The 21,424-nt window shown below is 40.2% G+C and overlaps 1 protein-coding gene across 1 annotated transcript in view; it reads right to left on the bottom strand.

Annotated features, from left to right (window-relative positions):
- Window positions 1-7: 7 nt before the first annotated feature.
- LOC127631540 (tripartite motif-containing protein 3-like) overlaps window positions 8-21,424 on the bottom strand; it is a 35,015-nt gene continuing 13,598 nt past the window's right edge. The window contains exons 3-14 of the mRNA XM_052109692.1: window positions 19,935-20,175; window positions 19,321-19,472; window positions 18,620-18,800; window positions 16,481-16,828; window positions 14,856-15,246; window positions 14,128-14,231; window positions 13,408-13,575; window positions 9,539-9,707; window positions 9,338-9,397; window positions 8,875-8,945; window positions 8,483-8,623; window positions 8-2,253 (exon numbers count right to left, since the gene is read on the bottom strand). Of these exons, the coding sequence (XP_051965652.1) occupies window positions 2,101-2,253; window positions 8,483-8,623; window positions 8,875-8,945; window positions 9,338-9,397; window positions 9,539-9,707; window positions 13,408-13,575; window positions 14,128-14,231; window positions 14,856-15,246; window positions 16,481-16,828; window positions 18,620-18,800; window positions 19,321-19,472; window positions 19,935-20,175 (2,179 nt within the window). The 3' untranslated portion in view covers window positions 8-2,100. The remainder of the gene's footprint in view (window positions 2,254-8,482; window positions 8,624-8,874; window positions 8,946-9,337; window positions 9,398-9,538; window positions 9,708-13,407; window positions 13,576-14,127; window positions 14,232-14,855; window positions 15,247-16,480; window positions 16,829-18,619; window positions 18,801-19,320; window positions 19,473-19,934; window positions 20,176-21,424) is intronic.

Below are 21,424 nucleotides of genomic sequence, written 5' to 3'. Positions count from 1 at the left end.
CGCGAAATGCATCTCGAAGTTCATTTAAATTCATACTGCATTGTAGAAATGTGCGAGATCATCAAACCATCAAAGACCTCTAGAAAAACTATTAAAAAAAATAATGAAAAAAAAAACAGTGCAGACAAAATAATTGGGGGAAAAAATTCAGTGTGAACGACACCTTAAACTTCATATTCCCTCATAGTTTTCATCATATTGATATTACAAACCCATGTTCCCTTTAATGACATTGTGAATGTCTTGTGCATGAAATATCTCTTGTACTTCACAACAAATTTGCTTTGAACACATCAGCATTCCTTGTGACAACCACTGAAGGCATTGATTTGCCGATAAACAAAACACTTAAAATTAGAAAAATAACTTACAAGATTGTGTACAAAATAAATTAACTTGCATTTTTATCTTTTTATATTAAGAGAGCATGCATTATATGAATTGTACTGTTGTGGTAATTGATATGTAGAAGCCTTTGAAAGCAGAGGCACAATTAACCTACAAGCAGCTCTACTAAGGCAATAAAGCACATTGACTGCTGGGTCACAATAATATAAACTTTAGCGCATTAAAAAAACGGATTTCCGAAACCATATTACAGCAAAGCAATGGTGATCAAATTTACATCATATAATACAAATGCATACACATGTACAACTAGTACAAATAGTTCCACAGGTCATTCTAAAGCAGATGCATTAACGAGTTGACCAGAAAACATTTATTGACTGCCATTTGGTTCCCTGCAATTGAAATACTTGTTTAATGTGACCAAACAGCTTGACGTTTTGGATAAACAGTATAAAATCATTTGTATTTTAAAAATGTATGGATAGCTGCCTTCTTTGGATGCCTACACACTAGAGAAAGCTCAGACAGAGCATTTGATATCTAGAAGGTAGAAGGCCTCGATCTGTGGAAATCTTGTGAAAGTCGCATTTGCTGCTACTAGGGTTAAGGATAATGTTAGGTGTATTGGGTAGGCATTGGCATTGACTTATGCATCACAGCTGGAAGAGCAGCTCTGTTTACAAGTGAGAATGAGGAACACTGTTGGTTTTGGTTTAGATCTGTTATTATATGTTTCTTTACTCACAATGGTGTGTGCTTATCCTGGATGTTTCAACCGAGTGGAGAGGTGAAATTTCCTCTGTATCCATGGCAACGTGAACACGTCACATGAGAGACCGCTTGGACTCGTGAAGCATTGGATTATATTTAAAAAGTCCTTAAATATTTATCTTTTTTTGCACTAAAAGTGAACGTATTGTTTTAGAAGACATTAATTCAACTGCCGGAGTCGTATCAATGACGTTTATCCTGACTGACTGACTGATTTTCCGAGCTTCAAAAGAGAAATCTCCATTCACTTGCATTTTAAGGACCTACTGAGTTGAGATATTTTTCTATTTTTCTTCAAATGTGTTCTGGTGATGAAAGAAGTCATAAACAACTGGGATTTCATGAGGGTGAATAAATAATGAGAGAACTTAAATTTTTGGGTGAACTATCCCTTTAAGAACAATAAGGTTGGGTTTTCAGGTACGATAAACTTTCGGATAGTTTTAGTTTTAGAGGGTAAGGTTTATGGTTAGGGTTACATTTGGGATTAGGAGTAGCTGTAGAGTTTAACAGAAAGGAATGAGTAAGCTCCAGTTTGAGATTTGGGTTTAGTGCTGCAGCAAAACTAACGAAGCAACTCTTTTTTTGCAAACCCTTAGGTTTTTTCACTGTCCTTCCAGCGCACCATCCCGATTGAAAACAATGGATTTGTAGTGTTCTGACAGCATAAACTTTAAAAACTACTAAAATAGTGTGTAGGCGCCTTTGGTAACCGTTATATGCTCCGTGGCTATGTTATTACTTTGTTCGATATACATTCAGTTTAGCAATTAACTATTAACAAATAAATTCAAATTGATTGAATATGATGCAACATTCATTAAGCCCTGGGTTCATTCACATCAGGTAAAGCAGTCAAATTGCTGTAATTATTTCCTGGAGATTCATCTGCACAGACTTGGGCAAAGGAAAACATGAAATGCAAAAGAAGACATTTGGACCTTATTTGCTAAACTTTCCATGGTCACTACAGAGTCCTTACTGCAGGTATCGGTACATTTTGAAACAGTGGTTTCCAGAGTCTGCCACAGCCACGTGGCCATCAGAAGTGAGAGCGAGATCCTGTGGACCATAGAGGGGATCTGCCATTGTGTTTATGTAGGACAGAAAGGAGCCAGAACTATCAAACACCTGAAAGAAAAAACTTTGGTTTTAAATAGAGTCTTTCAAAGGTACAAGTAACTTTACCAATTAAACCATTGCTAAGCACTGCTTTCCCTCAGTTAGTGTCGCTGGCTCTGACAATCTCTGCAGATATCCCCATAGAAGCAATGGAGCTCCAAGCCTACTTTGACTGCACTGATTGGAGTGTTTTGGCAGACACCAATCTGGACAAGCTCACAGATACTGACATCATATATATGCATTCCCACTAGAACTTATTTAACATTCAACACTGAAAAACAATGGTTAATAGCAGAACTCAGGTAGCTTCATCAGGCCAAAAAGGATGCTTGAGTGGGGATAAAATCTTGTACAATCAGGCCAGAATCACACTGACAAAAGAGATTAGAGTGGCTAAATAAAGCTACAGTACTCTGAGAAGCTGAAAAACAAGTTTTCAGCTAATGACACTGCATCAGTGTGGAGAGGCCTAAAATACATTACTAACTGCAAGACACCATCCCCCAACACTGTAGGGAATCAACAACTGGCTGATTGCCTGAATGAGTTTTACTTTAGATTTGAAAAGGCCAGTCTCACACCCCACACCTGCTCTGAACTTCACTTCACACAAACATCAACACATGTGTGTCAGGTCTTCTGGAAAAAAGGAAAGCACAGGGCCCAGATGGTGTTTCACCCATTTGTCTAAAATCCCATTCTGACCAGCTGGCCCCCATTTTCACACTGATCTTCAACAGATCACTGGAGCAGTGTGATGTTCCCTGCTGCTTCAAATGCTCCAGCATCATCCCTGTCCCAAAGAAACCCAAAATCAAAGAACTCAATGACTACAAACCCATCGCTCTGAAGTCTGTGGTCATGAAGTCATTTGAGAGACTGGTGTCGGCCCAACTGAAGGACATCACTGGACCCTTTCTGGATCCCCTTCAATTTGCTTATCAAGCAAACAGGTCTGTGGATGATGCAGTCAACATGGGATTGCATCTTATCCTGCAACATCTGGACAGACCAGGTATATATGGAAGGATCCTTTATGTGGACTTCAGTTCAGCTTTCAACGCCATCATCCCAGCTATTCTCCGGACTAAATTAAACCAACTCTCTGTTCACCAGCTTTCTGACAGATAGGCAGCAGTTAGTGAGACTGAGGAAATTCACTTTCAGCACTTTCAGCACCTATACGATCAGCACTGATGTCCCCCAGGGATAAGTGCTGTTCCCACTACTCTGCTCCCTGTGCACAAATGACTGCACTTCCAAGGACCCCTCTGTCAAGCTCCTGAAATTTGCAGATGACACTACTGTCATCGGCCTCATCCAGGATGACTATGAGTCTGCATACAGAAGAGAGGTTGAACAGCTGGCTGTCTGGTGCAGTCAAAACAACCTGGACCTGAACATACTCAAAACAGTGGAGATGATATTGGACTTTAGGAGGAACACCCCAACATTGGCCCCACTCACCATTCTGAACAGTGGCAGCAGTGGAGTCATTCGGGTTCCTGGGCTCTACCATCTCACAGGACCTGAAGTGAGAGACTCACATTAACTCCATTGTGAAAAAGGCCCAGCAGAGGGTGTATTTCCTTTGCCAGTTGAGGAAGTTTAACCTGCCACAGGCGCTGCTGACACAGTTCTACTCAGCAGTCACCGAGTTGTCCGCTGCACTTCAATAACTGTCTGGTTTGGTTCAGCTATGAAATCAGACATCAGAAGACTATAAAGGATAGTTCGAACTGCTGAGCAGAATATTGGTTGCACCCTACCCTCCCTTCAAGAACTGTACATATCCAAAGTGAGGAAAAGTGCTGGAAAAATCATTCTGGACCTAACTCACCGAGCACACTACCTTTTTGAACCGTTGCCTTCTGGAAGGTGCTACAGAGCACTGAGCATCAGAAACATCCATCTCATGAACAGTTAAAACTGCCCCATTGAGCAATAATTATGTGCAATACACAGCATAATCTATTTATATTTATTCAACATATTTTACCTCTTCTGCCATTACATTCCCTTCCACTATCTGTATATAACAGACTTGTAGTTATACATAAAATGTATAGTCCGGACATTAATAACGTGAAATTTTACAATTACAATAGATTTTTTTTCTTAAACTACTTCAAAGAGTTCTCATCAAACATCCTGCATATGCACATGTTTTCTCTATTGTTTGCCAGTCTTCGCTGCAGTGACTGGATTATAGTTACCTTCCTGTTGGTTTCTTGCTTGCCTCAACTCTTCACCTGAGGAGTCCTCATTGTTTATCCCTCTACACTACCATGATGCACTCACGCCAATGAACACACTTTCCTCCAGAGGATTCCTTGTGAATCTGCACTCCACACTACCCTGATGCACACAAGCCTACGAACACACTCTCCTCCAGAAGATTCCTCGAGGATCTGTGCTCCACACTACCACAACGCACTCAAGCCTATGAACACACTCTCCATCTCCACGCTGTTAATAATTTCTGTTAACTTTGCCTCCGCACTTGGATCGCTGGTCTCATCCTCGACAGACAAATCTAGCAGGGTGGATCCAGTGAAGGACATTAACTTTCGAACTGCACTTGCTCAGCAGGGAGATTTGTTACGTCGCCAGCAGGACCAGATCTCTGCCTTCAACCGTGTCATAGAGATGATGGCGTCACAGCTTGCTGAGCTCACATCCTTGGTCCAAAAACTTCACCTGCCTCCCAATAATGGTCCCACTGCGGAAGCTCCCACACTGGCCCCAGTGGTTCCCCCCAGCATTGGACACTCTGAACCTCATCTCAACCCTCCTGTTCCATACTCCGGTGAGGAGGGGTCATGCTGCACATTCCTCTCCCAGTGCTCAATGTTTTTCTCTCTGCAGCACTCCACATTCCCGTCGGAAACAGCTAAGGTGGCTTTTGTCATTATGCTCCTGTCCAGGAGGGCCGGCGAGTGGGGACCCACTATGTGGGACAATGTAAATTCCTGCTACTCATCATTCTAGGAATTCTCGGCAGAGCTCTGACGAGTTTAACCATTCAGCCCAGGGCCGTGAGGTGACGAGGGTTCTGGCCGGTTTGTTCCAGGGTAACTGGTCAGTTGCGGAATATGCCATCGAGTTCTTCAACCTCACCGCATCTGCAAATGGAATGAATGTACACAGTGGGATCAGTTCTTGCATGGGTCTTCCGATACCGTCCAGAATTAAATTTACATCTTGAACTTGCCTCTCCGTTTTGATGACCTGGTGGATCTGGCCATTAGAGAGGACCAGCGTCCCACTTTGACTCAGCCGATGGCGTTCCCCCATCCCAAGCTGGCTGACCATCACATCCACCCCACTGCCAGGCCATCGGAACTGCAGTCCAGGCAGAACTGCAGTCCAGGCGGAACCCATGCAGATCGGTTGTCGCAGGAGAAGCAGCGGCGTATCACCAAAGGACTCTTCCTCTACTGTGGTGGCCCTGGTCATGTCTCCGCCAACTGCCCAGCAAAAGACAACGCTAGTCAGTAGGAAGTGGGTTACTGGCAAATGCAACTCCACTGAGTAAAACTCCGCACTACTGGCCTGACTGCAGTATGGACCGACCAGTCATGCTGTCTCTGCTTCCTGAACTTCCTGGATGTCGCCACGGCTTTCAGATGACGGATTCTGGTGATAAAGTTGGATGAGCCCATCATTGCTCACACCATCAGTGGCATGCCCCTGGCCATTGTCACCCATTCTACCAAGTCGCTTACCCTCATCTCCGACAATCACTCCGATCAGCTGTCCTTCCTCCTAGTCCAGTCTCCATAAGCACCGGTGGTGTTTAGGCATCCATGGTTGATAACACACAATCCTCATATTGACTGATCAACCAATTTTGTTCTTGCTTGGAATCCGTATTGTCTGTCTCAGTCTTAACTCTGCCGTCTCTCCTGTCTTGTTTCGTTTCAGGATGAAATAGCGAATTTATCCGGAGTACCCGTGGCATACCGTGATCTAAAGGTGGTGTGCAGTCAGATCCTTCCTCCTCATCGCCCATACGATTGCTCTATTGATCTGCTTCCAGGTACTTACCTCCATGAGGTTGGTTGTTGGCTATCCTTTTCTATTGATGTCCTTGGCTTTTGAACTCTTGCAGGGTGTATCCATCTTTACAAAGTTGGACCAATGCAATGCTTATCACCTTGTTTGAATCAGGGAGGGGAATGAGTGGAAGACAGTTTTTAACACCCATAGGGGGCATTTTGAATATTTGATCATGCCTTTTGGATTGTTCAACGCCCCCGCTGTCTTCCATGAGCTTGTGAATGATGTGTTTCGGGACATGGTTGACCGATTTGTGTTTGTTTACTTAGATGATATTCTGATCTTCTCCCAGAATATCAAGGACTATGTCCAGCATGTCAGGTGGGTGCTTCAGCGACTGCTAGAGAACCAGCTGTTCATTAAGGCGGATAAGTGTGCTTTTCATGTGCAATCGGTTCCGTTTTTGGGGTTCATCGTCTTGTCCGAGGTAGTGTGCATTGACACAGTTAAGGTAAGAGCAGTCTCCTATTGGCAAGGACAATTGGCAAAGGTTTCTGGGGTTTGCCTATTTTTATCATTATTTCATTCTAAACTACAGTCAGCTCGCTGTACCCGACGGATCTCACCTCCACCCGTACTAAGTTTTGTTGGTCCCCGCGGGCTGAAGCTGCGCTTTCTAAATGAAAAGAGAGGTTTAAAACCGCTCCCATCCTTAACACTCCTGACCCTTAATGTCAGTTTGCTTCAGAGGTCGGTGTTCTGTCGCAGCGCTCTTCCTCGGACGGGAAGATGCATCCATGCGCCTTTTTCTCACACGCCTCACCCCAGCAGAACGTAATTACAATGTTGTAATAAGAGAATTGTTGGCTGTCACATTGGCCTTGGGTGAGTGGCAGACCTGGTTAGAGGGTTTGGGGGTACCTTTCGTGCTCTGGACTGTAAAGCAAAAGTAAAGCATCTAAATTCTAGACAGGCTTGTTGGGCTCTATTTTTTACGTGCTTCAATTTCATCCTCTAGTATCATCCGGGCTCTAAAAACTTAAGCCTGACGGGTTGTCTCGATGTTTTGAAATCGAGACCTCCACCACTCCTCCGGACATCATTCTACCTGCCTCTAAGGTGGTGGGCATGGTGTCCTGGGACATGGAGGCTAAAGTCCACTCCACATTGCACAATGCCACCTTGCCCAATAAATGCCCAACAGGTCTGTTATTTGTCCCGTAATCGTTTCTGACACAGGGTAACCTCCAATCAGCCTCCAGCCAGGCTCCTCAAACCGCTGTCAGTCACTTCGAGACCCTGGTCCCACATAGCCATGGATTTTGTCACCGGTCTTCCCCCGTCCCATGGCAACATGGTCATCATGACCATGGTGGACAGCTTTTCGAAGGCGGCTCATTTCATCGTGTTGCATTGCTTCCCATAATCCGTCTTCTTGGAGCTCTCATTTAGTCTGGGTCGAGTATAACCACAATTTCTTACGTCGTCATTTACAAAGCTATCACCCATCCAGTGTTGCATACGTTACCAACCCTCTCTGTTCCCTGCCCAAGAAACCGACGCCCAGGTCCCGTCTGCCCTTGCTTTTATTCAACGGTGCCGTCGCACCTGGCGGATAGCCAGAAAAGCTCTCCTCTGGACTGACACACGCATTAAGAATTCGGCAGACTGTCACCGGTCTAAGCCCCCAGCTTATGTCTGTGGGCAGAAGGTCTTGTGTCACTATTACTAGTGACCCAGCAACAACTTTTTTTGTATCATATCGATAAAATCCTGCTTAAAACTATTCCAACACACATTACTCCCACAGGCTCTCATTGGAAAAGGCAAATGCTTGTCAGAGAATTGGCGGGAGGGCAACATTTGCTAAGACAAGTTTGTTCAGAAATGCTTGAAAAGGCAGGGCTTAGCAAAGAGTCAGTTTATTACTAACCTTTTTCTAATAAAGGCCAGTATACACTGGCTCTAAAGAAATATTTGGACAAATAAATGAATGTGTCTGCATTAGACAACAAAATATCAAACCAAGTGGCATCTGTAAACAAATTATTCAGTTGATGTGTATAATGTATAGTTTTCTTGTTGAAATACTTTTTGGAACCACTATATACAGAATTACATTTCCACAGTATTGTCCACATAAAATATTAAAAAAGATTGATGAATTTTTCCCAAATTGTCTATAAAACATTTGTAATCACATTTAATGTGAAATTTCAGATAGAATGCCCACCTGTATCCTACTGTTACCCCAGTCTGCAACAATAATATTCCCATTGTCATCTACAGCCACCCCGGTGGGTGCATTGAATTGCCCATTCCCTTCTCCTTGCGAACCAAATTTAAACAGGAACTCCCCATCAGCACTGTAAACCTGCAAGAAAGAGTGAGATGTGAATCAATCGAAGACAATGAAAATAATAATCCGTGGATGGCAATGCAGGATGGAAATATAAAACATGCTTTACAGCATGCCCTTATAGGATGAATGCACAAAAGTTACATTGAGGCAGAACATTATAAAACAGTACTGCAGACCTCGCCAGTGTTTGACGATAACTTGTTATGTAAAGTGAAACCTGGACTTCCAAGGATTTACACTGTAAAGAAAAGAGCTCACTTTACCTTAACAGAGTGATTGTGGAAGTCCGTCACAACAATTTCATTCTTGTTGTTTATAGCCACAAAATGGGGACCTTGCAGCCATAGAAGGAGAGAGAGAAATCATTACATTCAGAAAATGTAAACAGTGGTTTTGTTTCTAAGGAAATATACAGTGACACAGAAAGCACTTGATTCATGCAGCTTCTAATTCCATGAAGAACAAACAATTCTCTCACAACAATTTCCTCCTCTTTCCTTCTCTGAGGCCCAAATTATCAAATCAATAATACACTCTAAATAATCAGTATACACTGTAGAAATGTGTTTATGTTTATATTTAAGAATTTAGCAGATGCTTTTATACAAACAGAATTACAATATTTAAGGTACACATTTTACAAGTAGTTGTGTCTCCTGGGAATCAAACCTATGACCTTGATGTGGCCAGCACCATGCTAAATCAATTGAGCTGTTTAATACTCACTGAATGCAGGACCAGATTTACTCAGCTTCAGCTCTGTTGGCGTATTTGGAGTGTTTTTGTCTGCAGAGAAACAAAAAGTGGCAGCTGATTAAAAATTACATACATTTTGCCAATTTTAGACCTGAGCTCGAGGAGCTAAATGCTGAACATCAGTTCAGTTCAAGGTGAAAGAAGGTAACAATAATAGCAAATAAAGATTACCTGCAAACTGTCTCTCTGATGTTCCTTTCGCACCAAATTTGGTCACCAGTTTGCCGTTGGATTGGAAAACGAAGACACAGCAGGCCTTGTTATCTGCTGTGATTATATGACCATTTTTATCCACGGCTACTCCTTTAGGACCCATCAGCCGGCCTGCACCAATTTTATTCTGCCAGAGAAGGGCATTTGAGCAACACAAATCAATCAAATCAATGTGGCAGATATTCATGGAATGCCAGAAACTAGGAGGCGAGAACCGGCTTTCCAACATAAATAATAGTTAAATGATAAACTTAAAAGACAACATAAACACACACATGACGGACATGTCCGTAAACTATCTCTCTCTCCTGCACGATCCTCTGCAGTTGACCTTTATCCCTCTCGGGAGGCTTGATTAGCCTAATACGGGACCGGGTGTTTACGATCACGACCCGGCCCCGCCCTCCACCCTGCTACACTAGGTAAAGGTAAGTCGGTAAAAGGTTATCTCATTGGAAAAAAATAAAAACATAATTTGACAAAAGCAATTAGATAAACAATCATTTTCTATCTTAAAGGGGTCATGACATGGGTTTTTTTTATTGTATTATTATGTTCCCTTAGGTGCAATTATAGTATTAATATTTTTTTTTTTTAAGAAAAACTTTTAAAATCTAGTGATTTATGACCTTTTCCCACCCTGTTTCTCATCCTCTGATTCAAACAGTCTGTTTTGGGGGCGTTTTCCATTTAAGACTTCAGTGTTAACGCCCACTGTTATGATTGGCTAACGTCAGTGCCTATGTATCAATTATTGACGCCCCAGCCAGAACAATATGCAAGTAAACTAAGTAAAAACACTGTGATTATTCATAATGAATGAAATTGCGCTTTAAAAAGTAGTTTAAAGTTTAAAATAGATTACTTACAGTTTAGCGTCGTCGTTGTTCCCAGAATAGTCGGCACGGACTTATCTTTGAGCAACAGTTTTCTGGCAAAGCCAGCATCATATTGAGATTTGTTCTCAAAACAGTCATCCTTAAAATGTACAGAACAAACGCTTAAGTTAACACTGCCGTGACTGGGACGTCCGCAAAAAATAAACTGCATCCATTTTTCCCTGACGTCTGGATCTTTCGGCAGCTTATTCAGAGGTTTTGTTTGACCACAGCCAGGAACAGCACATCTGTGTTTTCCTGTGCACAAGTAGTCTCTGTCAGAGCTCGCTGTCCATCGACTGAACACTTGTGAGGCGACGGCGATACTGAAATGAGCGTGAGTTGTCTTGGCGCTTAAAGCGTAGTTATCTTGTGCTGGAGGCGGTCATATGCAAACGCTGGTACGTCACTTCTAACCGTCACGTCACTTCTAACCATGAATCCAGAACGAGCTGTATTTTGAGCTTGATTAAATAATGATTCGTTTAGAATGGGGAGGACATCTTAAAATATTAAACTTGCAGGACGTTTTAATGATACAAAGACCTCTTATATACCAAAAAATCAAGGCAAATTTGGTTTCTCATGTCATGACCCCTTTAAAGGTGCAGTATGTAACAATTTTCATGTAATATTCACATTCCCAAATGTGCCTTTCCTGGACTTCCTAGGTTGCCTATTAAAGCCTGTAGACTGATATTCATGCAAAGGGAGTGGGTCGGTTTTGCCGGGAAAATCCAAAGGATGTGAAGCTTATACGTGCTCCCGAGAGCCTTGCCTCAGTAATAGCTTCTCTTCTACTATTCAACAGCGACAACAGACAGTCTGCAACACTAGGTAACGTTATCTTAGAGATGGAATCCAACAAGCATCCGGCTCCCAGCATAATACTGACTCCTACACAAACTCTGAGTAAGCCAAAAAAATAACATTTATCTACGGAATCCCATCTGGCTAAGTGGAAATGTGATCGTGGTCGAGCGAAAAATAGAGTGAACATCAGCAGGGCATTTGATTCCTGGAGGGACCTTTGTTCGATTTTGGGGATAAAAACCGACGCTGAATTGGTGTTCTTCTTATCGAACAGGTAATCTTACATAACTGCAAAGCATGTGAAATATAGTCCATAAGGATTGATCTGTATAATTGTAGCTAACTTGATTTTGCCTGCTAACTCTGATGAATTGCAAGCTACCTTGCTTCGTAACTTATAAAATGTAAACTATCTTCACTTTATACTAAAAGTCAGGTATACAGGATATATCTAAGCAGATATGCTGGTTCTTTGATCGTAGTACAACATATAACATACAATAGTGCAACATAACTTTGCAGTGCAACAGTAAACTGTCTGGTATAGTTTGGTAGTATGAAGCTGTATGTGTGTATCAGTATATATACTCTGTTAGCTGATACGTAGTTTTAGTTTAGTCTCAAAGTTTTTAGTAAACTATTTAATTTTGATTATGCAACCTCATCTGTCAGCAAGATGCCGGTGAATCACATTCAGTCTCTTTGTACGCTACGTCATTGTTTTGGCCGATGCTCGATCGATCGCGTCCCTATGAGTGTGTGCATGAGTAACAGGTAGCGGGCTGCATTTTACTTAACGGCCACATGTGTCATTAACCCACTGGGGTCGACGGACGCGCCGGCGTGTCCTGCTGGATTTTTCCATCATTACAGCGGAAATAACAAAGTTCTCCATCATTTTGTGGCATACAGATAAGTGTAAGACATCATTAGTGACTATAAAGGGTCTACTTTTATTTGTGTACACTCACAATAACAACAAAACCTTGTGCTTTTGTAAAATAAAGAAAATAAAAAGGGTGACCTGTCAGCAGTCTCTGGTTTTGTGAGCATATATCTGAAACACGTCACAAAAATGAACTGAAACTCCGCGAATACTTATCACACAAACACGAAACACATGTCTAAAGAAAGCTTAATATGTCTACTAAATTTTTAAAAATATTCTCCTGCAATGTAATCTGTATGAAACAAAGTGATGTACAATTTCTCCTGGCTCAGCTAATTATCCCTAATGTGATCACACACACGGGCAGAGGGCGCTATTCATATGGTAATGTATTGAGGTGATCAATGCAAATGGTTAACACCCCCGACTGTGCCGTAAAAACAAAGTTCATTCACTTTTCTGCGTGTTTGAAAGATTGCACGATACACAAGTGAGAAAACTCCTGGATAGTGATTAAGAGTTAAAATTTTCCTCAGAAGAAGAGCGGGACTCCGATGAACGTTTGTATTTTGAAGAGAGACTTGATCCAGCCGAGGATACAATTTCAGATGAGTAAGTCATTTAGTTTTCATTAGTTGACATGCTATTTTATATATATATATATATATATATATGAATATATTTTACTAGTGAGACTTTTTCCAGACTTGCCAGCCAGTATTCAGAGTATTGAAATTTGAAATATGTCCTAATAAGCAAGTTTTAGTTACGCAAGAACATAACGCATGTTTGTGGATCAAAATTTTTTTTCTTCACTGTATAAACTGTGTGTTGCTCATACAGCTGGAATTTCACTTACTGCCCTCTGGAGTCAACAGGTGGTACTGCAAGCTTGCATTTATCAGGAATCTTCCTTATGGTCCATGGGTATGCCATTAATTGCTTACATTTTCTTTACGTGTTATTTTTTGTCAAATTAATCGCACTGAATTAACGCGTTAAATCGGCAGCGCTAATTTAAACATGTAATTTGCAAGCCTTGAGTTTAATATGCAAAGTTTGATTTACATGGTTATGATTCCTGGATTTATGTTTTTATTTAAAATAAATAATTTGATAAAAACAAAAATCTATTGTAATTTAAAAATGTATGATTATAATGTTTTGTATATTTTTTGTACATATACATGCATATATAAATATATATTTACTTATTTTTATTTTGTCACAAAATAAATGTAACATACCTTAAACTTCCCTTCCGGGGAGAAGATGCTGAGCCATCTGTTGTCATAGTCGGCTACAATAATGTCACCATTCATGTCAACCGCAACACCAGTGGGTCGCTGCAGCTGACCAGGGGAGCGACCCCTTACCCCAAACTTCAGCTTGAATTGACCATCATTGGAGAACACCTACCCATCATAGAATGCACCAACCATTTAATATGTATAAGCCATTTCTCTAAATATTGTTCCTATGTTAAAAATTGACAACAGACCTCTACGTAGCTATCTTCCATTCAAGTTACAAATGTATTTACAAAATCGGAATATCGCAAAACAGTATGTGAATGTTTCCATCCCATGTGTTTAAGAGAACAAAATCTTCACTTCTGGGGAAATTGGTGCAAAACAGTAATTAAAATGGAAGTTGAAGCCAAGATGCTGTTTGATGATATTGATGTTATTCTCTGAGCGAATTATGTATTCACATAGCATGTTGAAGCAAAATCACATGACTTTTTTGATGTACATCTAAATTGCTGGAATATATCCATTAAATGTGATTCCATCCTAATTGCTGCAGGTCTTCTTATTGGAAAAAAATTAAAAAATCCACCTCAAGGGAGGGTATAAATTTTATGTGCATTTTGAATATTTTATTCACATCTTAGTGTTTCTGTCCAGGATTTTTTAAGTGATAACCCAAAATTCACATAAAAATATGTGGAAACCAGTTGTTACCTGTATGCACTGGTTGTTGCTGTCAGCTGCCACAATTCGTCCATTGCTAGTGGTAGAAATGCCCTGTAGATTGGAGAATTCCCCCCGCTCACGTCCTCTCGTCCCTGTCACATCAATAAGAAATCTGCAGTATTAATACTGACCCATTCTGACACAGGCAAGTGAAAGAGTGCAGATATAACCTTTTCTTTACAGGTCATCTTACGAAGGACATTACTGCAATGTTACATAATCAAATATATTTGCATATATAATTTTATATATATAATTTTAATAATATAATTTTAATTATACTGTAATGCTTAACAGATCTTTAGTTAAGGTACAATCAAATATTTAAATGAAAAAGCATTAAAAATTTATTTTTATGCACTTCTAGTAAAAGTTTGTATATTTACCGTTATATCATTTTTTACATTTAGAAAATAAGTCACGAAAACTACAATACAACATAGCAAAATTGGAATTATGGGAATAACACCGTTACTAAAACAATGTTAAACAAATCAGAAGCTCTTATATTTTAGATTCTTAAAAGTATTTATAACTTTGGTGTGGAAACGTTTTAACATGAAATGTTGTTTGTTTAAACAATCAAAGAAATTACATTAAACATCCTTTCCCATGATGGAAGCGCTATCAACCTACAGTGGCACACAAACTAAAACTTCAATGTATAGTTATCATTCTTACTTTTAACCACAATGTACAAACAACTCTTCACCCACCCACTCTGTAGATGAGCTCGTCCTCTATTGGGTTCTCCTTCTTCTTAGTGGTGCTGTACATACTTGAGGGTCTGCGTACCGCCTTCTGTCGCACATGTCCTCCACACCCTCCACCTCCACCAGGAGATTTTACACGCCTCTTAACGTCATCGGGCGACTGCGGGGCATCGCAGGGTTTAACGGCTCGCAGGCGGAAAGGGCTGCCCCTTACAGGCTGCCCATACAGAAGGACAGAGAAAGAAAACTCGCCCTCTGAGCAAAGCGTGTAGCCGATTTCATATGTGCCGTTCTTGTTGTCTGTGATCTCCAGTTCAGTGATGGTTCCATCTGGACTGGTGATCTGAGCCCTCAACGCAGCATTTCCTGTTTTTACTAGCTCACTGTCTTTGTCCTGGGGAAAAAAATAAATGCCTGATTGTCTAATTCCTCTAAAGCACCTTGCAGCAGTAGTTTTCAGGACACAGGTCTGTTCTGAAAGAGTCGTGAAAACAATGCCGAATGCAAAAAAAAAATAAAAAATGCAGCTAACCATAGAGTCAGGCATAGTTAGGGTAGCAAAATAAAACGGCTTATTAACTTTTAAAAGGGAAAAGAAAAAATTTCCTTATCGTTTGTTTTTGACATCAAAGACTATGTGTATAACCAAACCCTGTACTGTATTTTGGTATGAATTCATATGTGTAATATGGCTAACTAGTACAATATTTGGGCCATTGTTTGTTCCATGTGTTATGCCAAAACATTGCACTTCTGCTGTTGTTCATGCATTCACAAGCTAAAGCATATGCCGTTCATGGTAACATTAATAACTTTCATATTTGATTTGAAGAAACATTTTGTTACTTTTTTTGATAAACAATTTTGGTATTGTGTTGGGTCGTTTTAAGGCAGGACCACTGCCTTAAAGTACACTTAACCCTTGAATGTAGTCCGGGATCAGTTTGACCTGTTTAAACATTTAACACTGATTTACATCAACTTAACTTTAACTTTTTGGTCTGAAGTTTCATGACATCCTCACATACACACACACACACACACACACATACATATTGTACTGTAAATCTGGAGCATTTACTTTATGTAAAATTTGTGTATAAATATATGTAAATTAATGAAAGGTTGGTTATTAATGGTTATTGAACAGTTGTTGGGGGGGAATGTGCAAATTGTGACTGCTGAACTGTGATTTAATGAACAGGGTAAATTTGACCCGCTAGGTGCTACTGTGTTATTTGATTGCCAACTGCACCGAAGGGTTCAGAGTATTCATCAAGTTGCTGTTAGCAATTAGTGCAGTTTAATTTAATTACATAGTGTTTTTTAGTTGGGTGTTTTGACTACAGAAAGTACACTTCCAATAGTACAATAGATTCAAAAGATTTTTAAATATGACACCTTTAAAATCTCAGAATATAAAATTGTAATAGCATCTCTGCCATTTGTTTGGCAGGGAATTTGTCAAATGAGAGGGGAAATAGCAGGGCACTTTGGTTTTTAAAACGCATTGAGTACATGCAGTATTGTTAATTAGCACCAACAATTCTGCAATCATTTTAGAAGTCTACCATTGGTCAATATCAAACCCCCACAAAGATAAATACCAAAAACAAGACATCACTAACCTTAGTGGTCACCGTAACAGTGGTATTTTGGCCAACAACAGCATGTCTGAGTCCCTCTCCAGTAGCCACACTGGTGTGACCCACGGCGCTGGTGGTGAGCAGGACCCCCAGGTTCTGGATGGACCGCCGCAGCCCCTCTGTCTCCACCTGGCAGTCCAGGTGACCGTTCTCGTGGGGCTGCTCAGGGAAGGCGTGGCGAGCTAGAACCCCCATCCGCTCTCCCATCTGCTTCTGCACCAGGAGCACTTCAGTGGGGCTACCGTGGTTCAGCGCCTGCTCTGTGAAGCTACAGCTGCTCTGAATGTTCTCCTTTCCTTGCATTAATGCAGTCAATTGTGCCTGCAACACCTGTAAAGACATATCAGAGGAGTGGGGTAAGGATAAATACAGGAGATGCCCCATGAAAAAGGGTCATGTAGTTGTAGAAAGGTGAGGGTATCAGATGATTAATGTATACTATAGTACTTTGATATATACCATTGTGCTGAATAATTACCATATTCGTATACAGTTGAAGTCAGAAGATTACATACTCCTTAGCCAAATACACTTAAACTCAGTTTTTCACAATTCCTGACATTTATTCGTAGAAAATATTCCCTGTCTTAGGTCAGTTAGGATCAATACTTTATTTTAAGAAAGCGAAATGTCAGACTAATAGAAGAGAGAATTATTTATTTCATCACATTCCCAGTGGGTCAAAAGTTTACACACACTTAGCATTCGGTAGCATTGCCTTTAAATTATTAACTTGGGCCAAACATTTTGGTTAGCCTTCCACAAGCTTCTCACAATAAGTTGCTGGAATTTTGGCCCATTCCTCCAGACAGAACTGATGTAACAGAGTCAAGTTTGTAGGACTCCTTGCTCGCACACACTTTTTATTGGATTGAGGTCAGGGCTTTGTGCTGGCCACTCCAATAACTTGACTTTGTTGTCCTTAAGCCATTTTGCCATAACTATGGAAGTATGCTTGGGGTCATTGTCTATTTGGAAGACCCATTTATGACCAAACTTTAACTTCATGGCTGATGTCTTGAGATTTTGCTACAAAATATCTGCATAGTTTTCCTTCCTCATGATGCCATCTATTTTGTGAAGTGCACCAGTCCCTCCTGCAGCAAATCACCCCCACAACATGATGCTGTCACCCCCATGCTTCATGGTTGGTATGGTTAAATATTTGTTTCATCAGACAAGAGGACATTTCTCCAAAAAGATCTTTGTCCCCATGTGCACTTGCAAACTGTAGTCTGGCTTTTTTATGGTGGTTTGGAGCAATGGCTTCTTCCTTGCTGAGCAGCCTTTCAGGTTATGTTGATATAGGACTCGTTTTACTGTGGATATAGATACCTGTCTATCTGTTTCCTCCAGCATCTTCACAAGGTCCTTTCTGTGTTCTGGGATTGATTTGCACTTTTCGCACCAAACTATGTTCTCGTCTAGGAGACAGAATGAGTCTTCTTCCTGAGCGGTATGATGGCTGCATGGTCCCATGGTGTTTATACTTGAGTACTAGTATACGTGGTACCTTCAGGCATTTGGAAATTGTTCCCAAGGATGAACCAGACTTGTGGATGTCCACAATTTTCTTCTGAGGTCTTTGCTGATTTCTTTTGATTTTCCCATGTTTTCCCAGGTTTGAAGGTAGGCCTTGAAATACCACAGGTACACCTTCAGTACACCCCCTATCAGAAGCTAATTGTCTATAGGCTTGACATGATTACATTTCTGTAATTTTCCAAGCTGCTTAAAGGCACAGTTAATTTAGTGTAAGTAAACTTCTGCCCCAATGGAATTGTGATAGTCAATTCAAAGTGAAACAATCTGTCTGTGAACAAATGTTGGAAAAATTACTTGTGTCATGCACAAAGTTCATGTCCTAAACGACTTGCCAAAACTAAAGTTTGCTCATATTAAATCTGTTGAGTGGTTAAAAAATTTGTTTTAATGACTTCAACCTAAGTGTATGTAAACTTCTGACTTCAACTGTACAGTAGTATTTACATGGCATTCCAAGGGACTTTAAGGAAATACCATGAAATTACCATAGTGCATATTCAAAAATCATGGTACTTTCCAAAACACTATGACATTACCAAACACCATTGCATTTAGAGAGCAAGCTAAGCTTCCCACCTTCTGCTTGGTGCTGCAGATGGTCTCAAGGTCAGTGATGAGAGCAGCCTTTCGTTGGTGCAGTGCTTTCTCCAGCTCCTCGAATGTATTGCTGATCTCTGTTACTGCCTCATTCTTCCTGTCTGTTAGCTGCCTGGAGATCTCATTTACCAGATCTATAGCTGCAGTCAGCTGGGGAAGCCTGCAAGAGCCCGAATCAGGCCAATGTTAAATCAAACTTTTCATAAATATGTCATGGTGTGAGGAAGTTTAGTTAAAAAGTAAACATACCAGTAATTAAAAAGAGTTTACCTATAAACTATAAAAAAAAAATTACATAATAAATGCAAAATGGTAACTCATTTTAATATATTCTCATTGATTTATTTTAAATAAAAGTCACCCAAAAATGAAAATTCTGTCATGATTTACTCATTTTCATGTAGTTTAGCACTAAAACAACTCAAAGTTGTCGTGTGAATATGTGCCACAGTGAATTGGCTTCTCTTAATTGCAACACTGAAAAATGTATTACATATCATATGCCTCCAAAAGGCTTGGAATATCACACAGAAGTTGCATGGACTACTTTTATGTTTTTTAAAGAACAAAAATATGGGTTTTGGAACAACATGAGTGTGAGTAAATTATGACTGAACATAAACTGCACATACTGGCTCATGTTAAAAATTGGACATATTATAATTTTTGGCTGCCTGAACCTGTTGCGAATCACATCCAGTTGGTTCTTCAGTGCTGCTTTGTGTTGCTCCAGAACATCCCGCAGTGGAACGGTCACATGCTCTCTGTGCTCTCCCTCTGTACACTCCAAACACATGGCTGTTTCACAAGACTCGCAGTAAAACTCCATGACCTGTAGAGGGCAAAAACAACTCATTACTATGAGAGAAACTGTTGGATTGAACAGGAAATCTACGATGAATTCTGAATATGAATTCTACGATTTCAACCTCTTCAATTGATCTAGCGATCAGCAATGCTGTCCATGCATCTTAACGATTTCAATTAATCTGAACCAGGAGTAAGTTGATAAAAAAGAAGCCACTAAACAAACAAAGCATTATGAGAGAAGGTTTTACCCGCAGGTGCAGCCTGTGATAATGATGTAATTTTATGTCTCTGTAATACAGTATGTCCCAATACCTGTGCAAGCTTAATTATCACTAAAAGACTGTACTGTACTTTCCAATCACTAACCAAGAATTTACTTATTTCTTTGCATAAGTATGTGAACTTTGAGGAGGGCCTAAATCCTCTGGAGACCATTGATTGCACCCTTCTCCAATGTACTGATCAGTATATGATGCATGTTTACCTTGCCCTCATGGTTGGGACAAGAAAGAGGTGGGGCATATGTAGCAGCACTGGCCGATTCCAGCCCACTGGAGGCCTCGGGACGGGGGCAGTCCTGCTCCCTCTGCAATACCTCCATCAGATTAGTGATGAAGAAATTGTTCTGCAGAGCTGCTACACCCTTTTCTGGCAGGATGGAGGTCTGTCTGCACACTGGGCAGGAGAGGGTCAAGGATTGAGGGGGGATGTAATTCTGGAGGCATCTGCGATAAAAGAGATAACTGAGCGTAAAAAAATTAAGCAAGACCTGAACGCAAGCTGTGAAGTTTTTCCTCAAGGTCAAATGGATTGTAAGCCCACTGTACGTAACCCAAGACATTAATAATCCATCTAGTTGTGGGTGTCAGATATTTCAGACTGACCCATTAAATCTCAATTGTAAATATTTTGACAGAATGAAAGAATGTTGCTACAAATGAAAATATGTTAACAGCTGAGTGAGGAGGTAAGATTAGTTGAAAGAAGCATATGAAATTCAAGCTCAATGAGGGTAGTGGGAATACAGTCATTCCTGACCCTGCCTTACTGACCGGTTTCTAAATATGATGTCACACTTTTCCCACTCTCTTGGAAGCCATGAACAATTCTAGTATTTCAGACTTAAGGGGCTGAGAACCCAATAATATTGTGGGATGTATTGGGTCAGAGGTTTTGCTTTGAGTGCAAGATGTTGCAGGTTCATATCTTGCCAGTAAAGACTTTTTGTTTAAAATAAAAATAAGTCATAACTGTATAGCTGTAACGGAGCGCGGCAATAGAAAAGTGAGCATTTGGGAGCTGTGTGCATGGGCGCGAGTGTGATACTGCTTTTATACAACATTCAATATAAATTATAACTTTCAAAATTATAAAGTTAATATTGAGTAACTTACAATTTAGACACAATCTGTACATTTCATATTGTACAAAGCCTTTCAGAGGATAGGGAGAGAATTTATTTTCTGAAAAAGTTCCACAAAACCTGGTTTATTACAGTAATACTGTAGTAACTATGTTTCTGGTGGAAACCATAGTTTTACTATAGCAATATTGTAGTAACTGGTTAATTATCAAAATATGGAGACAAACATGTCTCTTGACTTTTCGGTCATGAAAAATATTTCAAATAGTAAAAAAAAATCCCATTTAAAAAGGCATATAATTCTATAACCTAACCTTTTAAATAAACAGGTCAAGCATTAGTGCAAGGCCTAACAAGTGTGCAAAAAAAGCCAAACAAAAAAATTATGAATAATGTCAATAATTAAAAAAAGTCTGTCCCTTGATTTCATGTAATTGGTGTTACCAATGTTAAAAAAAACTTTTAACATGGATTTAACAGGATTTTGAAAATATAAAATGTTGGAAAATAACTTTAAAGGTCAAAGGTCAGAATATGAAGTGTCAAATGCGCATACAGTGATTTTCATGCCATGCTGAATAATTTATAAATGTGCATTTTAACAGTACTTT

Source organism: Xyrauchen texanus, chromosome 38 (genome assembly GCF_025860055.1).
Source record: "Xyrauchen texanus isolate HMW12.3.18 chromosome 38, RBS_HiC_50CHRs, whole genome shotgun sequence".
NCBI lineage: Eukaryota > Metazoa > Chordata > Actinopteri > Cypriniformes > Catostomidae > Xyrauchen > Xyrauchen texanus.
This window is presented reverse-complemented; position numbering and strand designations above follow the sequence as displayed.